This window comes from Microtus ochrogaster, unplaced genomic scaffold (genome assembly GCF_000317375.1).
Source record: "Microtus ochrogaster isolate Prairie Vole_2 unplaced genomic scaffold, MicOch1.0 UNK58, whole genome shotgun sequence".
In the NCBI taxonomy this organism is placed as follows: Eukaryota; Metazoa; Chordata; class Mammalia; order Rodentia; family Cricetidae; genus Microtus; species Microtus ochrogaster.
The window spans coordinates 630,561-643,545 of record NW_004949156.1 but is presented as its reverse complement, the minus strand read 5'-3'; the positions used below and the strand labels follow the sequence as shown (position 1 = coordinate 643,545).

General features: G+C 34.7%; 1 protein-coding gene across 1 annotated transcript in view; it reads right to left on the bottom strand.

Moving 5' to 3' along the window:
- Dmd (dystrophin) overlaps positions 1 to 12,985 on the bottom strand; it is a 1,456,297-nt gene that overhangs the window by 828,960 nt on the left and 614,352 nt on the right. The window contains exon 33 of the mRNA XM_026777353.1: positions 2,877 to 3,018. Within this exon, the coding sequence (XP_026633154.1) occupies positions 2,877 to 3,018 (142 nt within the window). The remainder of the gene's footprint in view (positions 1 to 2,876; positions 3,019 to 12,985) is intronic.

The following is a 12,985-nucleotide window of genomic DNA, read 5'->3' as shown; positions in this document are numbered from 1 at the left end:
AAAAAAAAAAAAAAACAGACACATGGAACAGTGGAATCAAATTGAAGAAGCTGATATTAATCCACACACATATGAACACCTGATTTTTGACAAAGAAGCCAAAACTGTACAATGAAAAAATAAAATCATCGTTAACAAATGGTGCTGGAATAACTGGATGTCAATATGTAGAAGATGGCAAGTACACCCTATATATCCCCATGCACAAAACTCAAGTCCAAATGGAATTAAGACCTCATCATACATCCAGTTACACTGAACCTGGTAAAAGAGATGTTAGGGAGTAGTTTTGAACCCTTTGGCACAGGAGACCACTGTAATATAACACTAGTAGCAAAGACACAAAAGAAAAATCAATAAATGGGACCTCCTGAAACTGAAAAGCTTCTGTAAGGCAAAGGACACAGTAAATAAAACAAAACAGCAGCCTATAGAATGGGGAAAGATCTTTACCCACCCTACACATGACAGAGGGCTGATCTCCAAAATATATAAAGAACTAATAAAATTAGACACCAAAATACAAAATAATCCAATTAAAAAAATATGGTACAGAGCTAAACAGAGTCTTCTCAACAGATGAATCTCAAATGACCAAAAGACATTTAAAGAGTTGCCCAACATCCTTAGTCATCAGGGAAATGCAAATCAAAACAACTCTGAGATAACATCTTACACCTGTCATTATATCTAAGCTCAAAAACACCAAGGACAAAAACAAAAACAAGGACAACTTCCGTTGGAGAGGATGTATAGTAATGGGGATAGTTTTCCACTGCTGGTGTGAGTGCAAGCTTGTACACCTGATGTGGAAATCAGCATGATGATTCCTCAGAAAAATTGGGAATCAATCTATCTGAAGACCCAGCAATACTACTCTTGGGCATACACCCAAAAGATACTCAATCATACCACAAGGGTACCTGCTCAACTATGTTCAAAGAGGCATTATCCGCAATAGCCAGAACTTGTAAACAACCTGGATGCCCCTCAACTGAAGAATGGATAAAGAAAATATGGTACATTTACACAATGGAGTAAAACTCAGCTGTAAAAGACAATGACATCATGAAACTTGCAGGCAAATGGATGAAACTACAAAGTATTATCCTGAGTAAGGTAACCCAGTTCCAGAAATATAAACAAGGTTTGTACTCACTCATAAGTGGATACTTGATCTAAAACAAAGGGTAGCCTGATTACAATCCGCAGCTCCAGAGAAGCTAGGTATCAAGGAGAACATAAGAGGGACATATAAGAACGCCCTGGGAAGGGGAAATAGATGAGGTCTCTCTGTTAAACTGGAGCCAGAAGAGCTAGAGGGGAAAGGATGGGGGATGAGAACATGAGGCAACATCATGGGTGATGGGCGAGTTAGGGGAGGAACTGAGTGGGAAAGTGGTGAAAGATATCTTGATAGAGAGATCCATTATTGGCTTGGGGAGAAACCTGGTGCTAGGGAATTTCCCAAGAATCCACAAGGATGACCCCAGCTAAGACTCCTAGCAATAGTGGAGAGGGTGCCTGAACTGGCCTGCCCTAGTAATTAAAATGGCGACTCTCCTAACTGAACCTTCTTCTAGAAACTGATGAAGGCAGATGAAGAGATTCACAGCCACGCACCAGGCCAAGTTCTGGGAGTCCAGTCGATGCAGTCGAAGAGACAGATGAAGGGTTCTACGAGCAAGGGAGCAGAGTCATGATCATGACAGGGAAACTCAACAGAAAAAGTTCACCCGCGGTTATGGGAATTCAGGACTCTAGACTGACAGCCCGGGAGCCTGCATGGGACTGCATGTGGGCGACGGCTGTGTAGCTTGATGTGTCTGAGTGGCCCCTTTGGACCCCATTCCATATGGTGGAATGCCTTTACCAGTCTTGATGGGGGGGAAGGCAGTTGGGAGGAGGGGGTTGATCCTGCCTCAACTCTATATGTCAGGCTTTGTTGACTGCCCATGGGATGACTTTCCTTTAGGAGGAGTAGACAGGTATGGGTTGGGGGAGGGGAGGTGGGAGCAGAAGGGGGGAGAGAGGGGAACTGAGGTTGGTATGTAAAATAAATGAAAAATTTAAAAGAAAATTGGAGATGTAAATAAATTTCATATTTGACATTGGCAAAATATTCATTTTCATTCCTCTATCCTTTATGAAGTAAAATAATATAGTTACTAAAGTCTTCCTTTTATGAAACTAAAACTGGGAAAATTAAATTATCTGTACAATTAGGTCACATCAATGAGCCAGGTGAAGTTATAGCAGATAGCATAATATTAATACATGAAAAATTCTCTCGAATACACTGTGTGTCTGTTTAACCTGTATGAAATACAAACCAGTGTGGCAATTTTGATATTCACACAAAATAAGCTAAAGCTAAATCCTACTTTAGGTTAATGTAGAATCTTTAGCTAGTGACTGAAGTAATGTTATTTGTTTGGCAATGAATTTCTTCACTAAGAAATTTTCTTCTTCAGTGCGACTATCAATCTTCAGCAATGTAGCCTATAACAGATTACAAAGTTGTTTCCATTTACATATAGATATTTTGATTTCACACTTTGCTCTTCAGTCTTCAAACCATTGAAATTGTAGGATCCTGAAACAATCCTTTAACTAATGTTCAAAATAACTGCCATGCACTATTCATGTATAAAGAAAACATGCTTCTAAATGCACACACACATGTGTATATATGTGTTTATGCATATATGTTGATTGACAGTCGTTTAGTAAAGAAAAATTAGGGTTGGGAGAAAACATATTGGAAAGAAATACAGATAACACAATGGACAGCAGATCAACGAGTCAACATATTAAAATAGATTTATATGTGCTTTATACAAATAGGCCCTGTTTATTTTAGAATACAAAATTACCTTCACTTGTTCAAGTGTTTCTTTTAGCTGCTGCTCATTTCCAAGTGGAGTGTTAGCAACGTTATCTGCTTCTTCCAACCACAAAACAAATTCATTTAAATCTCTTTGAAATTCTGACAAGACGTTCTTTTGTTCTTCAATCCTGTAGAGAGAATAATAAAATTATTATTATTCAAGGCTTAAAAAAACAAACAAGGGGAAGCAAACACGTTCATAGCACTTGTCTTTAAGGAACAAGCCATATAAGAGATATCCATAATATATGAATTATCTTTAAGAGTTTCATTCACTTTGAACAAAGTCATTTTAATATTTCAAATGCAGCAAAACTTGGCCAAGAAATATTTTAAAATTCCATCAGCCTACGCTATTTCATTTGAAAAAGGCTCCACTATCTAGGCTGTGGTATCACTCAACCTTACAAAATTCTTGGTTGTGAGGGACTGTCCTAAAATACTGTATACTATTTTGCAGCATTTGTGGACAGGGTGTATGAGATTCCTAGCTGTTACAAACAGAATGTCTTGAGGCCTATTATTTCCTCCTGTCTGGAGGTGTGCAAATTTTTCTCTTCTGGAAAACTATTACAGTAGTGAAAATACATACTGTATAGCTTTATGTTTTATAAAAGGCCTCACTGAAGAATATTTAATGACAAATTAAATGACAAAAGTAAAAGCAAGGGTATAAAATAAAAGCAATATGCAAATGTTTCCAAACTATAACACAGTATTTTTTGAAGAGAGAAAAAAATAACAAAAATGGCTTATAATTTATGATACCCTAGTGGATGTTTTAATAATATAAATGCACATGTTGTATAATCTTTACTTACCCATAAATTCATTTTCAGTTATTGAATTGGAAGTCATGGGCAGGCAGAATGCTTCATATTTAAAATGACTTAGTTTGCTTTTGTCATCTTTTGGGAGATTTCATGTAAGCTTTTAATTGAAGTATAACATACATATAAGAATGTACATATATAATCTTATAGCTCATTGAAAATGGGGAACTTAGACTCACTATAGGGAGAAATAGTTTAAAAAGGTATTCTGCTTCCTTCTCATCACCAACTTCAAATGTATCAGTAATCTGTCACCTTTATCATTTTACTATGTAATCATTATTAAAGGTAATGATATCATATGTTGGCAATTGTGTCTTGATTTTTTAACTAAAATTTATGTTTATAATTCTACATATGTTTTGTTGTTTATTCATTCTCTTAGAAGTATAGTAATCATTAATATTCAGTAAGTGTCAATAAAAATTTGAGTTATTTCTATACTTTTAACATTAACTTAATAATTGATATATTTCACCAAGATAATGAATATTTATTGATAATTTACTGCCTTGGAGGAAATATATTGTTAGAATTCATTTTATAATATACCTTATCTCTAGTATTTGCTATGGCATGAGAAGTAGTATCAATGCTTTTTAGTAGTTTGTTTTTTGCAGTTTTATTTGCTGGGAATTTTAAAATATGGATTTTTTTGCCCAGTTTTACTTATTATATAATATTTATCTATACAATCTACTTACTCTTACTCTCCTTAACTCTCAAATTTTCATGTATTTCATTGTTTTCTTATCCATTTTTATTTTTTTATTTTTATTTTTATTTATTAAAGATTTCTGTCTCTTCCCCGCCACCGCCTCCCAAATCCTTCCCCCTCGGAGGAGTATTTTGTAACCTTCCCTAGTTTACAAGACAGAAACTTTAAGTGTTTTTTTTTGTTTTGTTTTTTTTTTTACTTTTTCGAGACAGAGTTTCTCTGTAGCTTTGGAGCCTGTCCTGCAACTAGCTCTATTGACCAGGCTGGTCTCGAACTCACAGAGATCCACCTGCCTCTGCCTCCCGAGGGCTGGGATTAAAGGCGTGCGCCACCATCGCCCGGCGAGACAGAAACTTTAGACATGAACTTTCATCTGAATTCTTAACAAGTCTAGACTGAGTGGCCCTTTGGGCAAATTTGGTTTATGGTTTGATTTTGTCCAGTTTCTGAACATTTTCACTCTTCTTGATAATCACTGGTTTCTTTGCTGTGTTCTTCAAATATACTAGGTGGAATTGCTCTTTTCTCTGTCTTGAAAGTCTTTTCTTCGATTTCAAATGTAACTGTCCGTCACCTCACCTTGGTTTTCCATGAAAATCCTACTAAAAATTGTACTCCGCTCAATGCTTCTAATTTTTCTCCTTGTTTTGGGCTTTATATTTAGTTGCTAAGATTAGCATATTCTATCATTTGATTTTCCTTGATGTACTCTCCATCTCAAACACATGAAATAGTACTCCCTTTGGTTAAGGCTTTGTATGTGGTTATTTGCTACTATTATGCTTGCTTTCTGACAATGTCTGGGCTAGAACAGAGGCATACTAAATACATGCTGAGTCAACAAATTAATGAGCCTAACATTCTTTACAGTTTTCTTTGCCCTTCTGTCTTTAAAGAACCTTTCCATTTTTGAATTATGGATTGTAAAATGTGGTATAATTTATCCCCAATTTTATACTATAGTGTTTCATTTACTGACATATTCAACTAGAGGATATTCCGTATCATCATTCTGGGTATGACAAAATGGTGTTGGGTAGGTTGACACCACATAAAAGGTTGGAAAACCAACTTCATTTCTCTGACATATTTTTGTCACATGCCTCTTTTTGTTTATATGAGGAAAATATAAGTTAAATGAAGTATTACTAAAATATTCTCCAGTTTTGATTCTGTCTGTCCTGCACCCATTTTGCTTTGTATGCATGGGGAAAAATGGAGGTTGCTAGTTGTAGAATTACTGCTACTGTTGCTTTGATAAACCTTATAGGGAAATGGATTGTCTCAGCTGCTGGCACTTTGTTTTAAATGTGGGATAGCATTGTTTAATTTTAGACTCTGGTCATAGATGAGAAGTGCCAAGTACAGAATAAAATTTCAAATGTCTCTAGTAACTCTCAAATTATATGATTGCATGGTTACATTTTCTTCTTTTTTGGTAAATTTGACATACTTTATTCTCATAAAGAAAGGAACTGCATTGTACCAGCAATTTTCTTCCATTTCGCTACCCCAAAATACTATTCAAATACAGGCAAAGAAAATTAATTTAACTGAGCACAATAAAGATTTAATATGCTACCTTTATTACACATATGAATAAAGGGTTATACTGTGTGACTCACTGTTTCACACTGAAGCTTGCATCTTTCCACTCTTAAAAGCACTTAGTCATGGGTAGTGGTGGCGCAGGCCTCTGGAGACAGAGGCAGACAGATTTCTACAAGTTTAAAGCTACCCTGCTCTACAAAGTGAGTTTGAGGCTAGACAGGGATGACACACAGAGAAACCTTGTCTTGATAAGCCAAAATAAATACCCAGTCAAGAATATAAATGTACTTAATCATAACAATTAAAATTTACAAAGTTTATTGTGACAAAGCATGATGAGTATTATTTACATATTTTCTTCATTTAATATGCTACTGTGACAAGGGTTAGGTTTAGTCAAGTTGTAAAGCACTTGTATTATACATGTGGGATCGTGGGTTCAATCTCCGGATGTATGAACAAACCAAAATGAAACTTAATTGCCATAGGTTATTAATTAACCTGAAAAAATTAAGACTCTGAGTAATAATTCCTGGAGTTCTTTATATGTTTTGGAGATGAGCCCTCTGTCAGATGTAGAGTTGGTAAAAATCTTTTCCTATTGTATAGGCTGCCATTTTGACAGTGTCCTTCGTCTTACAGAAAGAAGTTTTTCGGTTTCATGAGATTCCGTTTATTAATTGTCGATCTTACTATCTCTGTTGCTGGCGTTCTGTTTGGGACGTTGTCTCCTGTTCCAATGCATTTACGACTGTTTCCCATTTTCTCTTCTATTGTGTTCAGTGTAACTGGATTTATGTTGAGGTCTTTGATCCACTTGGACATGAGTTTTGTGCAGGATGATAGGTATGGATCTATCTATATTCTTCTACACGCCAACATCCAGTTAGAACAGCACCATTTGTTGAAAATGCTTTCTTTTTTTTACATTGTATAGTTTTGGATTCTTTATAAAAAAATCATCTGTCCATAGGTGTGTGGATTTATATCGTAGTCTTCAATTTAATATCATTGATCCACATGTTTGTTTTTCTGCCAATACCATTCTGTTATTAATACTATAACTCTCTAGTAGAGCATGAAATCAGGGATGGTGATTCCTCCAGAATTTCTTTTATTCTACAGGATTTATTTAGCTATTCTGTGTTTTTTTTTATTCTAAACAAAGTTCAGTATTGTTTTCTAAAGGTCTGTAAAGAATTGTGTTGGAATTTTGAAGGGGTTTGCACTGAATTTATTGACTGGTTTTGATAAGATGGCCATTTTAATGTTTCTAGCAATAGTGGATACATAGACTGAACTAGTCATCTCCTGTGACTTGGCTTGACTTCTAATGGAGGAATTAGGACACCAACCCAGCTACACAACCTTTGACCTATAGTCTACCTTGCCTATGGGATATGCTGGGTGTAAAGGTGGTGCAGAGACTATGGGAGTGACCAGTCAATGACTGGTACCGCAGCAGACCCATACTATGAGACTGAGCCCACCCCATACAGTGCCTGGAGTGCTAGAACCCAGAGTCTGAATGGCTCACACACAATTGAAGAAAAAATAGCACAATGATGCTTATTGATATTCTACCATACTCAAAGATTGGTTACTATGGCAAATTGTCATCAGACAGTTATTAAGTAACTGATAGAAACAGATGCAGAGACCCACAAGCAAACATTAGGCAGAGATCAGGAGATCCTGCTGAAGAGAGGGAGGAAGGATTGTATAAGCTACAACAGTCAAGGACACCACAAAGAAGCCCACAGAAACAACTAACCTGGACTCATAGGAGCTCACAGGGTCTGAATTGACAACCTGCATGGGACTGGCCAAGGTTCTCTACATATATATTATAGTAGTGCAGCTTGGTACACTTGTGGGACTTCCGACAGTGGGAGCAGGGGTTGTCCCTAAAATTTTGACTGGCTTTTGGGAACCTATTCCTCATAATGAGTTGCTTTCCCTGCCTTAATACAAGGGGTGGTGCTTAGCCCTACCTCAACTCAATAGGCCATGCATGCTTTGTTGATACCCATGATAGGAGGTCTGCCTCTTTCTGAACAGAAAAAGAGGAGTAGATTGGGTAGGGGCGAGGAGGATTAGGGAATGGGAGGAGAGGAAGGAGGGAAAACATTGACATGCAAAATGAATACATTTAATTAACAAAATTCAGGGCAATAAATTATAAGTTGATATGTCATGTTCCCCCATACTTTGTTATTAGGTATTTAGTTATAATTTTTAATTGCAACAAGTAGCTTTACAATTTGTTTATTTTGGTTCATGTAGCTGATAAATTCGACTTTCAATATTCATTGTTAATTATAATTGTAATACTTCCATGAAAGACACTCATGAATTGTCACAAAAAATTAAGAAATGCTAGGTTCCCACACTTTAACTAGATTTAACTATGTCTCTTTATGTTATATATTAAGAAGAAAAATATCATAAATATTCTGTAGCTTCTATTAATATAATGTTAAAATATTTTTCATATAAAATTTCCCAAGATTTCTATTATTTATTTTCTACTGTGCATTTCTTGTTTTTTCTATTTGCTTATTTGTTTATGTAAGTTTTTCACCCTCATAAATATAGTTATGGAGAACACATTTGTAGTTTTCTTTCAACTTTTAGACTAATTTGTTCTGATTTGATTTGTTTCTAAACATATAAACCATAGAGATTGTTTCTTTATTCTTTTCTTTAATCTGAGATGTTTTTAATATTGTTATATTCTGTAATTATTTACAAGTTAATTTTATTCCAAATACCTTTATTTTCACCAAAATGTATTAATCTATTGTAAATGCACTTAGAATTAACTTTCTGATCAGGAAGTGTTTCTAGAAATTGACATTATTTCTTCTGCAAAATCAACATTCTTTCTAATATTTCATACTATTAGGTTTCAGTTTTTGAATAATAATTTACTGTGGCTTTTTGTAACAAAGATCATGAAATATTAAAATATATTTATCTTTTTGTGAGTTAGACTCCTTTGCCACCTTAAGTAATAGACTACATAGTTACATTATAAAATAAATCTAAATAAGGATGATAATAGTTGTATTAAACCAATAAATTAATATTTGAAAATTTCTGTATTTCACAAGTAATTTGAACTTTCAAATGTAATTCTGCTGTATTTTCTGATTGTAGCTTATTTGGGCACTGGGAATATTCATGGGCCATTCAAGCATTAAAAATAATTAAGTTCAATTTATAATTAATTTTTAGTGTCTTTTTCAAAGGCAGTAACTTGCAGATGAGTTTATAGACTTTAACTGTCCACTAATTTAGAAAACACTTTAAGAAACTCTGGATAAAAGAAATCACTAAGAACTGAAATCTATGGTCAAGAGCTTTTCTGCAGTCTCTTTATACATCAAAGAAAACTTTATCTGATGATTTAATTTTTAAAAAGTATAACATATTTTAAAATATGAGAACATTTGGTAGTCATTTATCATCTTGATTTTTATATAATTAGAATACTGTATAAAGAATGTGGTACAAAAATTATACTGTGACCTTGTTATAATCTGTTTTCAAGTGAATGTGTTTTCCGAAATTTCAAGAGCCTGAACTTAAATTTTGAAAAGCTGCAATTTGAATTTTTGTATTCAGATTATTGCAGTAAAGCAAAGGAACACAGCATTTCCAGGCTTGTCTCTTGACAGAACAGTTTAAATGTGGTTTATGTTGGCATTCTCCATTTAAAGTATTATTTATTTATCTACTTGCTTAATGCTTATGGTGGGATTTAGTCAGGCATGTGGTGGTAATAATAATGAATGGGATATTTAACATTTCCCATCTGCAATTAAATGTGAAATATTTTACTTTTAGAGTCATTTCAATACATTTGTCTGTTCTTATTTTTTTCTTCAATACTGGCTTACATCTGAAATATGACTCTATTACCATTTACAGTATAAACATTAGTGATGTAATTCAAGGAAGAATATATCATGATGGGAAGACGTGAGTAATCAGAAAAGTTATCAATGCAATTTAATCTGCATTCAATATATTTATCATTAACTCTGGTGAATATTTCTGTGGGGATGCTTTTATCGTACGAGGAGGACACTGCCTAATCACCAGAATATATTCTCTAGTGTGATAGTATATGCATGTGCATTTTATCCAGGGCTGTAGGCCAAGTACTCTATTTTCCCATGTTGGAATCTTTTCTAGGAGTCAATCCATTTCAACTTGCTTACATAATATTCTCAACAAAGAAAATATGCCCTGGATTTATATACCTTATATACAGATGCCTGATGATGTACCTCATTTTTTCTTGAGAACTTTCTCTCCAGGGTATTTAATCAATTTTGAGATGGAGACTTTAGAAAATACAGGAAGAATCATAATATACGTGCACATAATACTAGATAGGTTATTCAGAATTGCAGGTTACTATTTTTTAAAAGATATAGCCACAGGAAGTACAAGAATAGCAACATTCCATGAAACAGAAGTTTCTGAAGGAGAATGTGGGAACCCCATTCTTGAGAACCATCCAGAAAATCTGTGAGGTAAAAACTATTTTACTCAAAGTATTAAGCTATTATTTGTCTTCTGGTCTCTCATTCTCTTATGTTATTTCTAGAGGATACATGATTTGAGAAATGCAACAGGATGAATTCAGAAATTCATAGAAGAACCAATTATCTTCTCTTCAGCTAAACATAACAATTTACAAAGTCCCCAAATAATGCCATTTCACTCATTATATATTTTCTACCATAAAGTTATAATTGCTTTCCCAAGACATTTGTTTTATTGTCGACATACACCTTTTGTCTTTGGTAATATACATAATCCAAAAATGTGGAATTTTGACCAATTCCTAAGCATATAAAAGTGCCTTGGATCCAGAAGTTTAGCAATCATTGCAGAAGATATGACTATTTAGAATTCAAACACTAAGTAAGTTAAGAGAAGAAAGAGTTTTTATTTTATTTATTTATTTTTAGAAAACATACTTTTTACCAGGCATAAATCATCAAAGCCTATAAAACTCATTTTGAATTTCAAGAACACCAAGGTAGAAAAGAGCTCACACAATGAAATAATAACAGCATGAAATTAAAACAGAATATCCTGTTATTATGAAGAAATCCATAATAAACCTTTTAGTTGGAGTCCAGAATTTTGCCAAAAAGTTCATAAGAGACAAGGTAAATAATGTAAGCTGAACTTCATGAAGAATTAGAGTTTAGGAACTGTTTAAATATCTACTGTGAGTCTTTATCATAGAGTGAGCTGAATAGGGAACATTCAATAGTTAGAAAACCATTTCTTGGGGATTGTTAAACACTGATTCACATTAGCCTGCTACTAGTTTATTATTGGGTATTAATAAATATTTTCAAATCGACAATGCATCAGACAATGTCTTTGTTACAAATGACAATTACAAAGTGTTACTTGGCCGGGAGATGGTGGCGCACGCCTTTAATCCCAGCACTCGGGAGGCAGAGACAGGCGGATCTCTGTGAGTTTGAGACCAGCCTGGTCTACAGAGCTAGTTCCAGGACAGGCTCCAAAGCCACAGAGAAACCCTGTCTCGAAAAACCAAAAAAAAAAAAAAAAAAAAAAAAAACAAAGTGTTACTTGGTTTTTCAGATATGCTGATAGTGTTCTTGAATTTGATTCTTTAAAATGTGATAAGCATAGCTATGTATCAAGAGGTATTTCTTACATTCCTACTAACTTTCAGATGATACTACTTGGATAGTAAGGAATAGGAAACACAGACATAATACATACAAGAAGCATAGTATATTATCATGGATTGATAAACCACAAGAAGAAGTATGTTAATGTAAAATGTAAGTGTATTAATTGATAATCACAAGAAGTATGTTAATGTGAAATGTAAGTGTATTATTCAAATAAGATTATTATAAGAGGATTTTATTTATAAAGTATAACTGAGAACTGTGGTAAGTATATTTTATGTTAATAAACAAATTGTTTCAGTAAGTATTCTAGTCTAGGATGCCATGTCACACTTTAGAATGCTTAACAAGTGTTAGCAACCTCATTATATATAACCTACGAAAAAGGCAAGGTAAATTATTAATTGTTCTAATTAAAAATACAGAATAAAAAATAATGATGGTCATTTTCAAAATTTAGAATTTTCCTACTGGGCTTCTGAGTGAAAATATCCAGTGTCAGAACAAATGGTATTGCAGTTATTTTGACTGTAATCTCTTCCTAACGAGAAGACTCAGCGGTCTGATGTGGAGGAAGAGTGAGTCATTTTAATGAATCTCTTTGAGTCAGTGAAACTGAGCCCTGAAAACATGTACTTTGGTTAGATGCTGTGTATGAGAAAGTTTTAAACATTAGTTGTTGTTTTATTTTTCAAGGTAGAAAAAGACTTAGAAACTCCAACCAACTGAAAGTGTTCAAACTTGGTGTGTAAGTAACTAGCTGTAATCCTATATTTGGGAGGGATGTGATCAAGAGATCCAGACTGGGTTGAACTACTCCGTGAGAAACAAATCCAAAAGTAGCCTAAAATAATGGGGAAGTAATTTGTGCTGGATAACATGTGGTCAACAAGGTGGATAACAAAGAGAAAGAACATCACAGGGATGGTCAAGTACTAGGAGGACACAATAAGGACACACTGAGACAACGGGGATGTTCTATCGGGAACTCACCAAGGCCAGCTGGCCTGGGTCTGAAAAAGCCTGGGATAAAACCGGACTTGCTGAACACAGCGGACAATGAGGACTACTGAGAACTCAAGAACAATGGCAATGGGTTTTTGATCCTACTGCACTTACTAACTTTGGGGGAGCCTAGGCAGTTTGGATGCTCACCTTACTAAACCTGGACGGAGGTGGGCGGTCCTTGGACTTCCCACAGGGGAACCCTGATTGCTCTTTGAGCTGATGAGGGAGGGGGACTTGATTGGGGGAGGGAGAGGGAAATGGGAGGCGGTGGCGGGGAGGAGGCAGAAAT